Raw genomic sequence first — 21,031 nt, 5'->3', positions numbered from 1 at the left:
TGTGAGAAACCATCTCACAACCATCATAATGGCTAGAATCAACAAGAAAAGAAACAACAGGGGTTGGCATGGATGTGGAGGAAAGGGAACTTCTGTGCACTATTGTTGGGAATGGGTGGAGCCACTATGGGAAAGGGGTATGGAGTTTCTGCAAAAATTAAAACCAGAAATACCATATAATCTAGTAGTTTCACTGCTGGGTATTTACCTAAAGAAAACAAAAACATACATTTGAAAAGATATCGGGACCCCTATGTTTACTGCCCCATTATTTACAATAGCCAAGATAGGGAAGCAACCTAAATGTCCATTGATATGTGAATGGATAAAGAAAATGTTATATACATACATATATATATATATATACATACACACATATATCTATAATGGATTATTACTCAGCCATAAAAATGAAATATTGTCATCTGTGACAATATGCATGATTATACAGAGTATCACACTAAGTTAATAAGACAAGCAAAACAAAAAAGACAAATATCATGTGATTTCACAGATATGTGAAATCAAAACACACACAAATAAAATAAGACTTATAAATACAGAAGACAAACTGGTGGTTGCCAAAGGGGAGTGGAAGGGTGGATGAAATAGATTAAGAGGTACAAACTTCCAGTTATAAAATAAACAAGTCACAGGGATATAAAGTACAGCATACAGAATATAGTCAATAATATCTTAATAATTTTTATGGCTACAGATGATAACTATGCTTATTGTGAGCACTGCATAATGTACAGAATTATCAAATCACTATGTCACAAACTTAAAACTAATACAATATTATACATCAACTATACCTCAATAAAAAATGCCAAAGGGAGTTCTTTGAATGGAAGTAAAGCAATGCTAATTAATATCATAAAAACATAAAAAGGTAGAGTAAATCTCATTGGTAATCATAAATTTATAGTCATAGTTAGAATTTGCAATATGGTAATAGTGGTGCATAATTCATTTACAACTCTAAAAGTTATTTTAAAAAGAACATAGTAAAAATAACTATAAATAGAATGATCTGTTGTTAGTTACACAATATAAAAAACACATAAATTATAGCAAAAGTACCTATTTGGTAATAACCTAAAGTGTGAGGAAGAGAAGTAAAAGTGTAAAGCTTCCAAATGCTATCAAAGTTAAGTCGTTATCAGTTTAAAATCAGGCACTATAAGTTTAAGATACTTCATGTAAGCTTTATGGGAATTATACAGAAAAATGTTGTGGTAATTTCATGAAAAAACAAGACAAAGAAGTCAAAGCATATTGAAACCAAAAACATCAAAACACACAAAAAAGTCACCAGAATCAGAAACAAGGAAAAATAGATCTACAAAGCAACTAGAAAGAAATAAATAAAATGGAAACAGTGAGTCCTTTCCTGTCAATAGTTACATTAAATAGAAATGGATTAAAAGACACAGAATGTCTGAACGGATAAAAAGCAAAACCAAGAGCCAGCACTGTGCTGCCTATAAGAGAAGCACTTTAGCCTTAAAGACACACATAGGATGAGAGTGAAGGGATTGGAAAAAGACATTTCAAGCAAATGATAAGCAAAAAAAGAAAGAAAGAAAGAAAGTTCATGTCTATACTTAGACAAAATAGACCTTAAGTTAAAAATGATACAAAGAGAAAAAGTCATTACGTAATGACAGAGGGGCCTAATACAACAAGGAGATATAACAACTGATGTAACAAGAATATATATATACACAATGGTGAAGCACCAACATACAAAAGCAAAAATTTCTAGAAATAAAAGGATAAATAAACAGTAACACAATAGTTGGGGATTGTAATATCCCACTCTCAACAATAGACAAGAGCATCTGGAGGGAGAATCATTATGGAAACAGCAGACTTGAACAACAGTATAGACCAAATGGACCTAACAAACATATAAAACATTCTATCCAACAACAGCTGAGTAATACATTCTTCTTAAGCACACATGGAATATTTTCTAGGATGGACCATATGTTAGGCCACAAAACAAGTCTTAGCAAATTTAAGAAGATTGAAATAGTACCAAGAATCTTTTCTGACTACCACAGTGTGAAACTGGAAATCAATAAGAGAAAACTGGAAAATTAATGAATACATGAAAATTAAACTATTCTCTCCTAAAAAACAAAAGAATCAAAGAAGGCATTAAAGTGAAGAAAATATTCCTTCAGATAAACAAAAATGGAAACACAAAACACAAAAAGAACTTGTAGGATGCGGCAAAAGTAGTTCTAAGAGAGAACTTCATTAACAATATATGTCGACTTAAGAAGCAAAAAAGATCCTAAATATACATCCTAACTCTACATCTTTTTTTTTTTTTTTTTTTTTTTTTTATTTATTTATTTGACAGAGAGAGATCACAAGTAGACGGAGAGGCAGGCAGAGAGAGAGAGAGAGGGAAGCAGGCTCCCTGCTGAGCAGAGAGCCCGATGCGGGACTCGATCCCAGGACCCTGAGATCATGACCTGAGCCGAAGGCAGCGGCTTAACCCACTGAGCCACCCAGGTGCCCCCCTAACTCTACATCTTAAAGAAGTAGAAAAAAAAAAAATTGAGCCCAAAGTTAGCAGAAGAAAGGAAACAACAAAGATTAGAGTAGAAAAAAACAAAGAACAGAAAACATTAGAAAAGTTTAGCTAAACTAAGAGTTGGTTCTTTTTTTTTTTTTTTAAAGGTTTTATTTATTTATTTGACAGAGAGAGAGAGAGAGAGATCACAAGTAGGCAGAGAGAGAGGGGAAAGCAGCCTCCCTGCTGAGCAGAGAGCACGATGTGGGACTCAATCCCAGGACCCTGGGATCATGACCTGAGCCAAAGGCAGAGGCTTTAACCCACTGAGCCACCCAAGCACCCCAGAGTTGGTTCTTTCAAAAGATAAACAAAAACTGACAAATTCATAGGTAGACTAACCAAATTAAAAAGAGAGAATAGGAGACATTACAACTGATACCACAGAAATTTAAAGGGTCATGGGAGGCTACTAAGAACAACTTTATGCAAAAAAACAAACAAACAAACAATCTAGAAGAAATGGAAAAATTAGTGGAAACATACAGCTTACCAAGACTAATTTGGAAAGAAATAGAAAATCTGAATAGGCCAATTATGAGTAAGGAGATGAATCAGCAACCAAAAATCTCTCAACTAAGAAAAACCCAGGACTAGATGGCTTCACCACTGAATTTTAGCAAACATTTAAAGAAGAATTAACACCAATCCTTCTCAGAGTTCTACAAAATTAAAGAGGAAGAAATTGTCCCAAACTCATTCTTTGAGTCCAGCATTATCCTGATACTAAAATTAGAAAACTAAAAACAAAACAAAATGAAATAAAACAATTACAGACCAACATCCCTCAAGAATGCAAAATTTCTCAATAAAATATTATATATTTATTTATATAAATTTAATTAAATTTACATATATTTATTTATATTTATATTATTATACAGAATAATATATATTCTCAATAAAATATTAACAAACCACTTCAGCAGCACATTAAGAGGATCATACAGCTTGGTCAAGTGGAATTTATTCCTGGGAGGCAAGGATGGTTTAACATAGGCAAATCAATCAATATGAATATATCACATTAATTGAATGAATAAAAAAGACATATGAGCATCTCAATAGATACAGAAAAAGCATTGGACAGAATTCATTATCCATTCAGGATACCTACTCTGAACAAATTACACATAGAAGATCCGTATCTCAGCACAATAAAGGTCACACAGAGAAGCCCACAGATAATAGCACACTGACTGGTGAAATATTGAAAGCTTTTCTTCTAAGATTAGAACAAGACATGATTGCCATTTTCAGCACTCCTATTCAACATAGTTCAAGAAGTCTTAGCTAGGGCAATCACACAAGCAAAAGAAATAAAAATTATCAGAATTAGAAAGAAAGAAAGAAAGAAAGAAAGAAAGAAAGAAAGAGAAAGAAAGAAAACTATCTCTATTTGCAGATAACATAACTTTATATAGAAAAAAACCCTAAAGACTCAACCAAAAATGTCTTATATCAATGAGTTCAGTAAAGTCTCAGAATACAAAATTAACATATAAAATTGAGTAGTGTTTTTATATACTGACAATGTATTTTCTGAAAAAGAGAGAAAGCAATCAATCTCATGTACAACAGTTTCAAAACAATACAATACTTGGGATCAAATTTAGCTAAGGAGATGAAAGATCTCTACACTGAAAACTACAAGATATTGATGAAAAAAGATTTTAGAAGACACAAAGACAAATAAATGTATAAGAAGATGTGGTCCATATAAACAGTGGAATATTACAAAGCCATCAGAAAGGATGAATACCAACTTTTGCCTCAACATGGACGGGGCTGGAGGAGATTATGCTGAGTGAAATAGGTCAAACAGAGAAATTCAATTATCTTATGGTTTCACTTATTTGTGGAACATAAGGAATAGCACAGAGGACATTAGGAGAAGGAAGGTAAAAATGAAGAGGGGGAAATTGGAGAGGGAGACAAACCATGAGAGACTATGGACACTGGGAAACAAACGGAGGGTTTTAGAGGGGAGGGGGCTGGGGGCTGGGTGATGGGTATTAAAGAGGGCATGCATCACATGGAGCACTCGGTGTTGTACGCAAACAATGAATCACGTAACACTACATCAAAAACCAATGGTGTACTGTATGGTGACTAACATTACATAATAATAACAATAATAAAATAATAATAATAAAAAGAAGATACAAATAAATGGCAAGGTAGCCCCCTTTCATGGTTTGAAAGAATTAATATTTTTAATATTTTATTATTTTTTGAAGACTTTCTATTTATTCATTTGAGTGAGAGAGAGAGTGAGAGCACGAGCAGGGGGGAGGGTCAGAGGAAGAGGGAGAAGCTCGATCCTGGGGCCCTGGGATCATAACCTCAGCTGAAGGCAGATGCTTAACTGACCAGGCACCTCAAGAATTAATATTTTTAAAACGTAATACTACCAAAAGCCATCTATAGATTCAATGCAATTCTTACTGAGATTCCAAAAGCACTTTTTTTTTTTTTTTTACAAAAGTAGAAAAGACACTCCTAAAACATATATGGAACCACAGGAAGACCCTGAATATCCAGAGAAATCCTGAGAAAGAAGAGCAAAGCAGAAGGCATCACACTTCTTGATTCCAAGCTACAGTATAAATCTATAGTCATCAAAATGGCATAGCACTGGCATAAAAATGGACAAACAGATGAATGGAACAGAACTAAGAGCCCAGAAATATACCCCAGCACAGAGAGTCAACTAATTTTTAAAATGGAAGTCAAGAATACTCAACTCAAAAGAAGACAGTTTTTTCAATAATGGAACTGGGATAAGTGGATATTCCCATATGTGAGAATGAAATTTGACCCATATCTTACCCCATACACAGAAATTAGCTTGAAATGGATTAAAGCTTTAACTATGAGACATGAAACCATAAAACTTCCAAAAGGAAACAAAGGAATACAGCTCCTTGGCATGGGTCTTAGTAATAGCCTTTTGGATTTGACACCTAAAGCACAAGGAAAGAATAAAAAATAAACAAGTGGCACTACATCAAACTAAAAACTTCTGCACAGCAAAATAAACTATCAACAAAGTGAAATGACAACCTTATAGAATGGGAAAAGTATTTGTAAACCATATATATGATAAGGATTTATATCCAAAATATACAAAAAGCTCATGCAACTTAATAGCAAAAAAAAAAATAATAATAATAGCCTAATTAAAAAATGGACAAAGGACCTGAATAGACATTTCTCCAAAATAGATATATAAAAGATCAATAGGTACAGGAAAACAAAAGATGTTCAATATCACTAGTCCTTAGAGAAATGCAAATTAAAACCACAAAAAGATATTGCCTCCTGCCTGTTAGAATGACCATCATCAAAAGTGTAAGAAGTAACAAATATCAGTATAGATGTGGAGAAAAAGCAACCCTTAACGTGTTGCTGATGAGAATGTAAATTGGTGTAGCCATTATGGAAAACAGTATGGAGGATCCTCAAAAACATTAAAAATAGAACTACCATATGACCCAGAAATTCTGCTTCTATCAATTTAACCAAACGTACTAAAAACGCTAATTGGAACAGATATCCGCACCCCCATGTTCATAGCAGCATTATTTACAAGAGCCAAGACACGGAAACAACTTAAATTTCTATCAGTTGATGAGTGGAAAAAGAAGTTGGATAAAGAAGAATGTTACATATAATGGAATATTATTCAGTCATTAAAAAAAACAAGGAAATTCTATCATTTGTGACAACATGGATGGGCCTCAAGGGCATTACACTAAATGAAATAAATCAGACAGAGAAAGACAAATACTGTATGATTTCATTTACATATGGAAACTAAAATGAATCAAACAAGAAAACAAACTCATGAGATCAGACTTGTAGTCACTAGAAGGGAAGGGTTAAAGGGAGGGGAGGGAGAGGAAGGTGGACAAAAGGAACAAACTTCCAGTTATAAATAAATACTAGGAATGTAACATACAAACATCATGACTATAGCTATCCTCGCTGTGTAATATATACCAAAGTTGTTAAGAGAGTAAATCCTAAATCCTATGGGTTCTCATCACAAGGAGAACATGTGTTTTCCTTTTCTTTCTTTTTATTGTATCTATAATGAAAAGACAGTTGCTAGCTGAATCTACTGTGGTAATCATTTCATAATATATGTATATTAAAACAAATATGCTGATGCCTGAAATTTTTACAGTGAGGTATATCAATTATTTCTCAATAAAACTGAGCATAAAAGATAAATAACTCAATTAGAAATGGGGAAAAATCTAAAGTCATTTCTTTCAAAAGGTGTGTAAGTGGCCAATAAACAGACAAAAGGATGCTTAACATAATTTACCATTAGGGAATCAAAATCACAAAGAAGTACCACTCCGAAGTCACTGAGGTAGGAAAAAAAAAAAAGACAAAGACAAATATTGGCAAGAGTCCACTGCCCCTCAGAATGTAAAATGGCGCAACCAATTTAATAAACAATGTCACTCTTACCCCAAATGCTAAACACAGAGTTGTTCTGCGACCCACCAATCCTCCTCCTAAGTACGTATCCAAGAGAATTGAAAACAAATGTCTACACAAAAGCCTGTAATAGAAACGTTCATCACAATGTCATTCCCAATAGCCTCAAATTAGAAACGACCCGAACATCCATCATTTGATGAACATGTAAAGAACATGCGGCATACCAAACCACGGACTGTTTCTCAAACTTCGAGAAAGAATGAAGTATTGAAACCCTCTAGAACATGGATGAACCATGAGATGCTGTGCTCAGGAAAGAAAACAGAAAAGACCATGGATTCCACTTAAATGCACTATGAGAAAGCAAGCCAATCTATAGAGACAAAAAGTAGACTAGTAATTGCCTACGACTAGGCATGGAGGCCAAGGGAATGGAGAATTGACCTAACAGTGGGGGCAGGTTTTCTTTCTGGGGTGATGAAAATATTCTAAAGTGGATTGTGGTGATGGTTACACAACTCTGTGACTATACTAAAAACACTGAATTGTGCACTTTAAGAGGGTAAGCTGTATGGTACGTTAATTATATATCAATAAACCTGTTAAAACGCTGCATGGTTTGTAAGATGTAAAAATATATGCCAGCCCTACAGGGTAATAACAGAAATACGCATATATGCATAGCTTATAACCTACTTAAAAATAGGAGACAACATTATGAAGCTGATAAAAATGCTTCTTCAGGTTCTCTTACTATACTAGCATTATTGAACAAAATTCAAAATATATTTTTAGTGCGCATACCAAATACAAAAATTATCTGTGTTCATTAGAAGTGGGCTTAAGCCATCGAGCTGCTGATTCTGCACAGCCAATATCCACATTTCATGCTGATCCTGCATTTTATTGTCACTACATTAAAATCAATTTTATGAGCCCCTGTATACTCTTAACAGAACAAGTACTTTTAAAAAAATGTTGAAATGCCTACTCATAAACATTATGAATCCAAACAAGAGCCTTTAGAGTGAAGTAAATAAAGTATAGGAGTTTTGCATCTTTTCGGAAAGCACAGTTTTAGCTCTGAAATACTGATGCTCCCTTATGATTTAAATCTAATGACCATCACGATATCAAAATAATTGATTATTATTTAGAAATCTTGCTGGGAAATTCCATAAAATATTACCTGCAAAGCTTTACATTTTAAGACCAAACTATTGCCTTCTTTAAAATCTTTATTTGCATCTTTTCCCCATAAACTTAGAGATTCAGGGAAGAAATAACTACAGAAGGGCCATCATCAAAACCATTTAAAGCTTACAGTTCAAAGTGCTGGTATACCATACATCACCCTGGTACAGAGCCTGTTTTGCAATTCTGTGTCTCTTAACAGCAGTTTGCAAAGCCAATTAGGTATTAGCACCAGTATTCTCCAAAGGAGAGACCATAAACACCATTTCTACGGCTACAAGCAGCTGAGTTGGGAAGGAATGAACACAACTGCAGGAGACACATTTTGGGAGGCTCGGATAGAAGGACAAGCACTAAATTAAGTCTGCATCTTTCTGAAGACAATGACTCAGATCCTGTGGAATGAGAGGACCCACACATCCGGAGTTCTTTTGTTGGCAGATGGCCAGACGGAGAACAAACCCAGACTGGAGAACAAGATGGACCCGTGCCAACGTGGCCTCATCCATTCCTCTGCAACAGGGCAGGAGAAACATCCACCTTGGGGCGAAGGATGCTCTGAGTAATGGGGAGCACTCAGCACATAGTAGGCATGCAATTTCCTCTATTCTCTTTAACCTCCTGGTAAGAGGTGAATCCAAGGAGGGATCACTTAGGCACATTAGAAGATCCCTGGCATTTTTCCAAGCCCAAGCATATTACTCTGAGGATTTGGCCAAGTTCCAGCTCAGGTAATTATATTCTGCTTCCTAAATTTGCCCTGCTGTTCCAATTAGGTATAGCATTGTTCGTTTTCCTGCCCTTAAAAAAAAAAAAAAAAAGAGGGATAAATTCTCACAGTGTGTTACAGAAGTAACACCTGCCTCAGTAAGGAGAAAGACGATTGCGGTGTTGAACTCTGGTGTTGTGGCGAGCTCTGAGCACCAGATAAGGATCCCCGAGAGGGCCAAATCCCTCTGGATGGGATCAGATGACTGTGCCATGATACCTTCCTCAGATAATGACCACAAAGGGCTCTCCGTAACTATCACATGGAATGAACTCATGATCCCTTCAATCCAGGCAATAAAAGCAGAGACACTCCTGCAAATGTTTGTATCATTAATATCATTGCAGGTATAACCACTTTCTCAGGAACTGGGGTAGGGACCATCGGCAGAAATCAGGAATGTAAGAACCAGCCAGTCTCTCTTTAATCCCGGGGACCCTAAAAATAAAGCAGCTGTCATCTCTCACCCGGCCAAAGATGTAAAGTCTGACAATATCAATTTTGGGCAAGGATATAGGGAAAATAAAGCTCCCATGCACCACTGGTGGGAATATAAACTGGTTCAGACACTTTTCATAGCAATTTGGCAGCATCTTGTTAAAACTAAAAGTGTTTCTACCCTACGTCCCAGCCATCCTGCTTCTAAGAATACACCCTGCTGAGGTTCTTGTACATTGCACCCAGCGGCACGCACATGGGGCTGTCCACTGCAGCCATGTTTGTCCTAAAGCACAACTGGGAAAAAAACTAAATGTTCGTGGAAGAATAGAAAAATATAGTATATTCATATGATAGAATATCATGGATTGACCTTTTAAAAAACATAATGCTAAGCGGAGGGAAAAAAAGCAGAGTAATTTGTATAGTTGGATACTACTCATTAGAATTTATAAAAGGCAAAACATACTTTCTTTTTATGAGCCACACAGTGATTAAGGGGAGAAAGCACACTTATACGCACGCACACATGCATGCATACACATGCCTACATACGCATTTGCAGCATTTTGGTGGCTCAGCTCTCAAAGCACTATTCTGGGGTTAGGAAATGCCCCTTTGTATTTTTTTGGTAAAAGTCTTGGCCTGGCTCCCAGGAGAGAAGACAAAAAAGCCACCGTGCGCTTTCCTAGATGACCCTGATTGCTAGCAAGGGAAGGAGCACATGATTCAGCTTGGCAACCCTGACAATCCCACTTGGGGTCTTGAGCCTAAGGCCGAGGAGGCACACGTACAGAGGTGGTGACAAATGTTCTGGCAGGTGGCAAAGGTAAGGTGGCTGGAGAGCAGGTTGCAGCACCCCTCCCCCCATGGATGGCTCCTCGGGCATTGCAGTCACCATGGTTCTGGCTGGAGTCTCCCTTTTGGTTCCCACCCATTATTAGAGCCTAGATCACCAGTGTTCCCCATGATTCTGTTTGCCACCAATCCTCTTTCTGTACAAAGTTTTCCGCATGAAGCTCCCCAGTGGCAGCTCCGGGAAATGCAGGGGAGAAATGGGACTGGCTTACATGCAATATTTTATTTTGATTTAATGGCAATGGTTCAGAGACAAATATGACAGCCTGTAAAGAGCTGTTCATAATGAACAGCCAAAACAAAAGTGTATGTTTATCATCCATTGGAATTATTGAGGTATTAAATTTTAAAAGATGAAGATCAGGCCATTTCTGGGGTCCCTAAGTGGTTCAGGCACATATCTTGTATTTGACACATCCCAGTCCTGTTTGGGGTCCTATTCTTTGAAAGTATGCCAGTAATACACTGAATTTAGGAGCAAAATGCATAGATTCTCAAGGTTTAACCTGTGCTTTTATTTAAAAGGGAAATCCACAGATCATTGTGAGGCTGTTTGATTATACGAAAGCAGGCCCTTAGTTCCCATTCCTAATCTTCATTTTAGAGACGCTCAGTTACATACAATGAATGACACACAAAAATAGATGTTTTTGGACTTCTGGGCTAACAAAGCAATACCTAAAGAATTGTTGGGGCACTCTTCCAGCAGGACAACTTCTCCCCAGGTTTCAGTGTCTTTTCTTAATCTGTAACATAGATATCCCCCCAGTGGTGGACCCAACTGTGTAAGAGTTGAGGCAACTTACTGCACGGATGTCCTAACACCTTCACTTCATCAATAGCGAGGTAGCCTTGATGTCCAGAAGTTATCACTTCAAAAACCACCTGGAAAATGAAGAAAGATTTCCATTACTCACTCATTTTGTCAGTCTCCTTATATGTCTCCTACATATAAGATGTATAGTCTGTTCATTCATTCATTCATGTTTCCAACAAGAGTGCCTAATATCGGCCAGTCAATGCTCCTGGTTCTACAATGACAAAGACAGAAAAGATCCCAATCCAGTTTTCAGAAAGGTTAATGGGAAGGGGTAGGTCAGACAGTATCCTACCTTAAGACTCACCTGATAAGGAGGTGATACCAGACCTGATATTTGGAAGACGGAGGCTTAAAGTCATTTACCAGAGATGATATGGAGATTTAAATAGCTTTAAGACAATATATTTTCTGGTCAACTCCTTTGAGGGGATTCTATGACATGCTGAACCATGTGGCCTTGGGTTCTATACAACTAAAATGAACAAACTAAGTAAGGGCTGTGAAAGAAAAGTAAAGGCTACTAGAATAACATATACCAAAAGGACCAACAGTGAGGAGTTTGCATTTCTCCTAACAGCTGATTATGAATGAGGAAAGAGAGTAAGACTTCCTTAGCATGTGCAAAGGCCCTGAGGTGAATGTGACCATGGCTATGAAGAGGAGTACTGGGACTTTTAGCTGTAAACATCAGCTGTGACAAGGCTACAGAGGCTCCTCTCATAGGACAGAGATTCTAAGGAAGACGCAATATCAGTAATATAAAAAATGCTATGGCTGCTGAAACTCCGATGGCAGAGGTATGAATTAAGAGGAGAATGATGTAAAAATCTCTATACAGTGGTAAAATCAAGAGGTTTTTAACAAGTGCCCAATCACGGGAAAAGTAAGGCAAGAAAAGAAGGGCAATGTGTTCTGAAGTTCTCAAAACGAATGATGTTTTTGAGGTCATAAAGCCATTTCAGAGAAGTTGAGGTCAAAGGAGAAAAAAAGAAGCAGTTAGAAGTTATCAGTGTTCTCAACATGATTGTCTAAAGTTGTCTCTTATCGGGCTATTATTAAAAAGGCCCACATGAGGGGCGCCTGGGTGGCTCAGTGGGTTAAGCCTCTGCCTTCAGCCCAGGTCATGATCTCAGGGTCCTGGGATCGAGCTCCGCATCGGGCTCTCTGCTCAGCAGGGAGCCTGCTTCCCTTCCTCTCTCTCTGCCTGCCTCTCTGCCTACTTGTGATCTCTCTCTGTGTCAAATAAATAAACAAAATCTTAAAAAAAAAAAAAAGGCCCACATGACATTATTTTAATCTCCATTTATGTATACCTGCATCACCAAGGAGATTGTGGCTCATGTGACATAAACTTGCTAAGTCTTAAAACAACGCAGCAACCGCACTCTCGGAGAAATGAAAAGTTTCATGCCTATAAAAACCTGTACACCAATGAGAAGCTTTACTCTTGGTAGCCAAAACCTGGAAACAGCTCAGATGGCATTCAATGGTAAGTGATAAAAAAGACTGTGGTGGTTCCATAGCATGGAATGTTACTCTACATTACCAAGGCAGTAACTACTGATGATAGGATGATCTCTAGAGAATTATGTGGAGTGAAAAGGCCAATCACAGAGATTACATACTATAGGATTCACAGAGGCTAATCACAGAGATTACATATTATGGGATTTGTATAGCATTGTGTAAAGCCAACATTTTTGAAGGGAGGGCAGATTAGTGGTTGCCAGGGCTTAGGGATGGAGGAAGAAGGGTCGGGAAGGTGGTTACAGGAAACACTAGTGAATAATCCTTGTGACACTGGAACCTTTAAGGTTTTCACCATAGTGGTGGATACACAAACCTACTCAGGTAATAAAACTGTGTAGCTCATAGAAGATTTATTTGCAATAGCTAAAACACAGAAGTCACTTGTTGTGGACACCAATGGAAACTTGGATGAATGGGTAAGCAAAGTGGGGTAAATACATACAATGGAATATTATTCAGTTTTAAAAAGGAAGGAAATTCCAACACACGCTATGACATGGAGAAACCTGGAGGACATTACGATGGGTGAAATAAGTCAGCCACAGAAGGGCAAATACTGTATGACCCCCCACTATGAGTTACCTGGAACAATCAAATCCAGAGAGACAGAAAGTAGAATGATAGTAGCCAGGGGCTGAGGAGAGGGGGAATGGGAAGTTACTGTTTTAGAGATTATAGAGTTTCAGTTGCCCAAGGTGAAAAGAGTTCTGAAGATGGATGCTGGTGATGGTTGCACAATAGTAAGAATTTCGTACCACTCACCAGTGGTATTTCATATCATGGAACTGTATACTTGAACAAACACGACTCAGATGATATATTTTATGTTATTTGTATTTTACTACAGTAAAAAAAGCAAAAAAATGTATAGAACTGGGGGCGCCTGGGTGGCTCAGTCGGTTAAGCATCTGTCTTAAGCTCGGGTCATGGTCCCGGGGTCCTGGGATTGAGTCCCGCATCAGGCTCCCTACCCGGCAGGGAGCCTGCTTCACTCTCTGCCTGCCGCTCCCCCTGCTTGTGCTCTCTCTCTCTCTCTTTCTCTCTGACAAATAAATAAATAATCTTTTAAAAAATGTATAGAACCAGATAAACACACATGTGTGCACAAGTACAAGTAAAACAGAAAATCTGAAATAGCTCTGTAGATTTCAACCATGTCAGTATCTTGGTTGTGATATTACACTTTTGGTTTGCAAACTATTACCACTGGAGGAAACTTGGTACTATGTACTGGGTACTATGTACTATGTATTATTTCTTACTGCTGCATCTGACTCCACAATTATTTCCACAAAAATTTCAACTTAAAAAAGTAACTATAAATTATGGTTTATTAAACTCATAACACGGTATATACACTGGACAGATATCACCCCATTATCTGACTTATCACTTTGTGCAAAAATTCTTCAAGGCTTAATATTTCAAGAACAAAGAGATTCAAATACAAAATAATTGTTAAAAACCCAGTCTTTCTGGATGGTTTCACTACTACTCATTGCCTGAACAAACCCTTTAGCCCTAGGACTGCATTATTTATGTGTGTGCAGTGGATGTAAAAATGGAGAAAGCAATCAGCAGAGCCCAAAATGGAAAAGCTCAGGGGGGTCCCTGGATACGAAGTCATCCCAGAAACACCTGCTAGACTAGATGACCCTGTACCACGATTCCACCACACTGAAACACAAAACACACGGGAGAAGAGAGGACCAACATAGAACAGAAATGAAAAACCAAAACAAACAAAAAACAGTAAAAACAAAAACAAAAAACAAAAACAAAAACAACACTATGTTCTATTCATAAGTGTGTGTGTGTGTCTGTGTGTATAAAATGTATGTATGTATATATATGTGTATGTATGTATATATGTTATTTTTTTCCACTGATGACACAGAGAAAGGAAGAGATGCAAGCCTAGCATTATCATGCGTTATTACATATTTATCTCTCTACTGAAGTCTAGAAGAGGACAGCTGAGAGAACAAAAAGCAGATGAGACCCAAGAGCAAGTAGGAGGAAAAGCCCTCCAGACGCCTCCAAAGGTGGGGCTCTGGGTACCAGTCATATCCTGCCTGGCAGGAGACAGCAACAGCAGGCAGGACAGGACCCAGGCAGCTACTCTGGTCATAATGGTTCTGTATAGACCGATGTCCATGTCTACTACCTACCCAAGAACTCCATTGCCCTGGTCATGAAAAGGGTACTTTGAAAGCCAAAACCAGACATGTTCATCCTCCTTCCTTCCTCCCAGCTGACCTCCCATCACCTTTCTTCCCTCCCTCTTACACATTCATTCAAGTCTCCACAGTCTCTTTCTTCCAGGCACTGTGACAAGCACTGTGATAAGCATCATGAACAGACCAGATGCAAAACTGTCCTTCTCACAATAAACTATATTTTTACTTTATCAACTACAAGGGCAGAAGTTTCTTCTAAAAATGGAATAATCCTTATTTTTGAAGAGATATGCTAACTCTAGAATATAATGTACATATAAAAATGTTCATGTGGACCTATTTTTGACGTTGCCATGTGTAAATTGAAAGCATGATATTTCATTTAAACCAATATAGGACCATGGCCCTATGAAAGAAGGGGAGAGAAAGAAAGGAATGGAAGAAAGGTGAGACCTCCGTAAGTCACTCTAAAGCCTTTGAACCTGTTTTTTTTTCATCTATCACATTCACAGAACTTATGACCCTCAAAGTTTCACACTCAAAGATTCTGAGTCTTATTGCCCAACTATTTATAGGATATTTACTCTATGCTATGAGAGGGAGCTAAACAAATATTAGACAATTTTATAAGGAATGCAATAAGGAACACAATGGATGAACAGAGCAAGACAATGGCCAAATAACAGGTGAGAACAATAAAGGGCTCATAGGACTGTAACCTTTCCCCACCACAGGACTGTCACCTCCTTGCCCAACCAACCAGGACAACTCTGACACAGCCAACACAAACTTCAACCTAATTCTCAGCCTGCTCATTAAACTCACGGCTGCCCCTAAAAGAACTTACAGGTGTCTCAGCCAGACAACAGTGCAGAAAGACACAGCAGCAAGCCCATGCACTCCAGATTCCCAGCAAGACGACTTGCCAGTGAGGCCACAACAAAAGAATCAAACACAGGTTTATTTCTGAAACTTTATCTGCTCCCCTCAGTCTTCCAACTGGGCTACCAAGAAGTATCTGATTGCAAATATACCCAGAAAACACTGGACTGCTCCATTCAGTTCATTAGAAATTTTGGAAAGTAAACTTCACAATCTTGGCAGATTCCAGCACTGACTTAACTTATTGTCTCTAACTGTAGAGACAACAAGGACAACATAATCTTCATAGGTAAGCTTATGTGGGTCTGTCCACACACTGCACATACACATATATACTGACATACAACATACCAATAAAATTCTTACATGACTTAGTATTATACCTAAGAAGGTGGATTATGTGTTACAAGTTGGGAAGTGGTAGCATCAATGCTTCTTTCCAAAAAACTGAAGCAAGTTTTTCAAAAGGTTTTGAAGGGGTCGGGGGAGGCAGGTTGGGTGAGCCCGGTGGTGGGTATTATGGAGGGCACGTATTGCACAGAGCACTGGGTGTGGTGCATAAACAATGAATTCTGGTACACTGAAAAGAAATTTAAAAAATAAATTTAAAAAAATTAGAAATTTAAAAAAAGGACCATTTTCCATCTCTTTTTTATGTAATTTCAGTTAAAGTGCTTATGAGTACAAGTTTTATTAGCTGCTTCCTCAAGTTTATAATTTAGTATATAAATGTTTCAACACATATCATAATTATAAAGTAGGTCTGATTTGTACTGAAAAGTTCACTATTTTGAAATAAATACGATTAAATGAAAATACCTGAATTTAGGTGATATTGAACAATCTCAGATGGACTGCTAAGTTGATTTGAACATCTGAACAGTAAGATATTCACTCTGTTGCTTCTAACAAACACGAGGATTAAGACATAGCTGAGGACATGAAGCCTATTTTATATAGATGTCTTAAAAACAGATTTTACGGGGCGCCTGGGTGGCTCAGTGGGTTAAGCCTCTGCCTTCAGCTCAGGTCATGATCTCAGGGTCCTGGGATCGAGCCCCACATCGGGCTCTCTGCTTGGCGGAGGGCCTGCTTCTCCCTTCTCTCTGCCTGCCTCTCTGTCTACTTGTGATCTCTCTCTCTGTCAAATAAATAAATAAAAATTTAAAAAACAAAAAAAAAAAACAGATTTTACATTCCCACAAAATGTTTCCTTGTCTTGAATTCTTGTTATCTGGCAAGTTTTCCACTTCGTACTTTTTTTCTAGCCAGTGCCCTTACCAAGAAAGCTTTCAAAAGCAAGAATAGTTTTGTCTGTCTTTGTCAAATAAGGAAATAGTCTATTGAAAGTACAGGTATTGTTCTAGTGAAGTGTAGCAAGTGTATGCAGAACCCAGCGGGAGTCCCTGGGATGTCTGAAAACGCCAGCATCGAGGGCCAGAAAGATTGAGGTCAGAAGAAAGAAGCAATTACATGAGAACACCAATGGCACCACTGGAAAAGAAAAAGAAAGGTGAAAGAAACTGATATACAGATGTGCCCATGCTTGATTTTATCAAATAGAACAGAATACGTTGTAAGTCTATTGTGGAAGTGACGTTTGAGTCTCTTTAAGAAACACATGTCTTTTAGGAAAATTCAAAAATTTAAAAACCACTTATATATTGCACCCATCTATGTCTCATATATCTTTTGTATATATTATATAAGTTTCCCCAGTCAACCATATGAGGTAAGTAAGTAAATTCCCTTTTAGGAATGAGGAGGCTGACTCAGAAAGAAATTATGTAAATTTTTCTGAGATCACACAAGTGGTACATTAGAGAGTCAGGGTGTAATTCTAGGTCTAATTTACTTTTATGTCTGGACTCTTTACTGAACTGCTTTAACTAGTAGATATGAGAGACTACATATATGAAGAATACACACACACACACACATATATACACACAGACACACATTTACATATGTCTGATCTATACATATATACATACATACCTCTCTATACACATACACAGATATATATATAAGACACAACCATGCATTCACACACAAATATATATATATTTTTAATTCATATATTATACATATACACATAGTTCTAAAATTTTTACTTCCAGATTTAAGTAAGGAATGTAGTAATCATCTACTTGACCTAGAAATGTAGATGCAAGGAACAGTTGTATGACATAGTTTTAACAACATAAATTTTAAGACAAGGGTCAGCAAACTACAGTCAACAGCCCAAATCTGCCCCAACCTCTGTTTTTCTGTTATCCACAAAGTACGGATGGTTTTTACAGTTTTCAATAGTGGGACAAAGTCAAAAGAATAGTATTTAGCAATACATGAGAATTCTGTGAAATTGAAATTTCAATGTCTACAAATAAAGTTTTATTGTAACACAGTCATGTTCATTCAACTGTGTGTCATCTAGGGCAGCTTCGCACCAAAACAGCAGAGCTCAGTAGATGTCAGAGAGACCATCTGGCCCACAAAGACTGAAATATTTATGACTACCCAGATTCCAGAGTTAAGAAAAAACTTCCCTGCTTGGCTCTCCAACAACTGCCATTACTCTGGATAACGAGAGAGCATGTATCAAGAGCAATAGCTGTCACTGCCAAATACAACATGTCCTACAGTCCATGAGGGAGCCTCATACTCCAGCAATGGCCTGGAGAAGACCTCCCGTGGCTTGACTTGCTTCAAGTGCATCACATGGGTACCATTTCCAATACACATTGAAGCTCATAGTATCCTTACTATTTTTTTAACGCACAATTGCAACATCCCAAAACAAAACCATAGAAAGTAATTACTTGCTAGACCTCAAAACACTGTATAAAAAATTAAATCAAATTAAAAATAAAACCCAACTCATTTATTTTTTTTTTAAGTTTTTATTTATTCATTTGACAGACAGAGATCACAAGTAGGCAGAGAGAGGTAGGCAGAGAGAGAGAGGAGGAAGCAAAGCAGGCTCCCCACGGAGCAGAGAGCCCCATGTGGGGCTCGATCCCAGGACAATGGGATCATGACCTGAGCTGAAGGCAGAGGCTTTAACCCACTGAGCCACCCAGGCGCCCCAAAACCCAACTCATTTAGTAGTCAAATCTTCTGCAAAGAAATGGAACTACTAAGAATGTATAACACTTTAATATTCGAACTCAACCCTCCATGAAGATTCTACATGATGTTCTATTGGCACAAGATAGAGTTCAGGGAAATGTCTTTGTTTGTATTTACTGAGATACACACAATTTTAGGAAAAATATCTTTGCCCTCTAAGTCAATCTGAACTGTGATTATTTGAAAAAGTTGAAAGCAAAAGTGGTTAATCAGTATGACAAAAATCACAAAGCCATCCTAGCTGCTTATTCTGGTAGAATTTTGCCACAACCCAGTATTTATTCTTTCTTTTTTTTTTTTTGGACTTGGCCTGACAGAAAATATAATTAATTGTCATTATTTGCGGATTCTGTATTTGTAGATTTGCCTACTCACTAATTTATTTGAAACCCCCAAATCAATACTTGAAAAGCTGTCACAGTCATTTGCAGACATGCACAGAGGGACAAAAATCTGAACTGTTCAACCAACACATCCCAGCTGAGGTCAAGCCAATTCTCTGTCTTTTGAATCGGTTCTCATTCCATAAACAAGTGTCCTTATCCCAGTCTTTTTAGTAATGCATTTTTCCTATTTTTGTGCCTTTTATTGGTGATGCTACCATTTAAAATGGCACCCAACTGCAGTGCTGAAGTGTTGTCTCGCGTTCTGAAGTGCAAGAAGGCCACGATGTGTTTCACTGAGGCATAAGTCTCTTAAGTACTGTTGGCTGAGTCTAATATGAAAAAAAATCAATGATGTACATCAAGTAAGGAGTCTTTAACTGAAAGACTCATAGAACAAGGTTACATTTGTAGATCAGTTGATGAAAATGTTGAGACCGGAGGCTCGCAGGACTAATCCCTTACTTCCTCCCATGGAAGCAACAGTTCAGTATTCACGAACTCACTAACTGTGTGTCACTAAATTAGTAAGTAAGTCACTAACTGTGACTTCACAGAACATAGCAACCATGAATGAAAATCAGCGGCATGAGTGTGCTTGGGTTCACACTGAGTCCCCATTTCTATCAAGGTACTAGGGCACAGGAAGGACACAATACTCATTTTTACTGAGGGCTCCCAGATAACATCTGCAGTCATGGGATGTAAAGAAATGTAGAATAAAGAGAATCAATATCCATTCAATATTTCAACAAATAACATCTCAGGAGACAAGATGTTGGATCCCAGAGTCTCTGGAGCCTACAGGGATAGCCATTTGCTCTCAGGTAGGAAACAAGCCATTAAACCACTAACTAGCGCTCGTGAAAAACCATCATGGAGGTTGGCCTGGGAGGGGCTTGGCATCAGGCTATCCTTCAGATGTCTGCCAACCAGGAGATGAAAGCAGTTTAACACGGCAGCATCCCTGATCCTCCCTGCTTCAGTGAAGGGCAAAATTAGATTTCCATGCTGCCACTTTTCCTTGCTATGTGTGAGCAAAGAAAAGGGGTTTGCTTACCAACACAAATACTCACCATGGAAAATGTGTTGGTGGAAGTCATCTGTCAATTCCCTAGGACAAAGGGGATTAAATAGTATACGTCTGGTCCCCTCATCAAACCTGGGAGACCCTTTCTGGTTTTCATTAAAAAAAAAAAAAAAAAAAAAAAAAGCAAAGGTGGCTCATACCCATTCACAAAAACCTGTATAGTAAAAGAAAACTTTCTCTAACGATAAGAGCGAAAGCTGAACCACAACCTACATGACTTTAAGAAATCAGCAAGGAAGTGGAGCACCTGGGTGGCTCAGTGGGTTAAAGCCTCTGCCTTCAGCTCAGGTCATGATCCCAGGGTCCTGGGATGGAGCCCCACATCGGGCGCTCTGCTCAGCAGGGAGCCTGCTTCCTCCTCTCTCTGCCTGCTTCTCTGCCTACTTGTTATCTCTGTCAAATGAATAAATAAAATATTTTTTAAAAAATCAGCAAGAAAGTGTTGAATTATTTGTTTATGTGGACATATTAACCGACTCAAGAAAAAGGCCACTTTCCCAAGTTAAAGGTATTCAAAGGACTGTAAGATTCCCCTTGGAGTGAATTACTGGCGCTTGGTCACCCCTATTCATTCCACTCATTCTTTCATGACTTCATCTACTTTTCAACCAAAAAACACGACTTTCCTCACTTTTCTTTCTTGTTTTTTTTTTCTTTCATGTTTTAAAAAGAACAAGGATTCTTCTCAAATCTTTTCTAACAAT

General features: G+C 37.7%; 1 protein-coding gene across 10 annotated transcripts in view; it reads right to left on the bottom strand.

The window, feature by feature from the left end:
* Positions 1 to 21,031, bottom strand: part of PTPRM (protein tyrosine phosphatase receptor type M) — a 765,571-nt gene that overhangs the window by 436,062 nt on the left and 308,478 nt on the right. For all 10 annotated transcript variants that reach the window (XM_032875725.1, XM_032875726.1, XM_032875727.1 and 7 more), the window contains one exon: positions 11,117 to 11,195. In XM_032875725.1, coding sequence (XP_032731616.1) covers positions 11,117 to 11,195 — 79 coding nt within the window. The remainder of the gene's footprint in view (positions 1 to 11,116; positions 11,196 to 21,031) is intronic.

Source organism: Lontra canadensis, unplaced genomic scaffold (genome assembly GCF_010015895.1).
Source record: "Lontra canadensis isolate GAN:19392208 unplaced genomic scaffold, GSC_riverotter_1.0 scaffold57, whole genome shotgun sequence".
Classification (NCBI taxonomy): domain Eukaryota; kingdom Metazoa; phylum Chordata; class Mammalia; order Carnivora; family Mustelidae; genus Lontra; species Lontra canadensis.
Note: the sequence above shows the minus strand (reverse complement) of the source record. Positions and strands in the feature narration are given on the sequence as shown.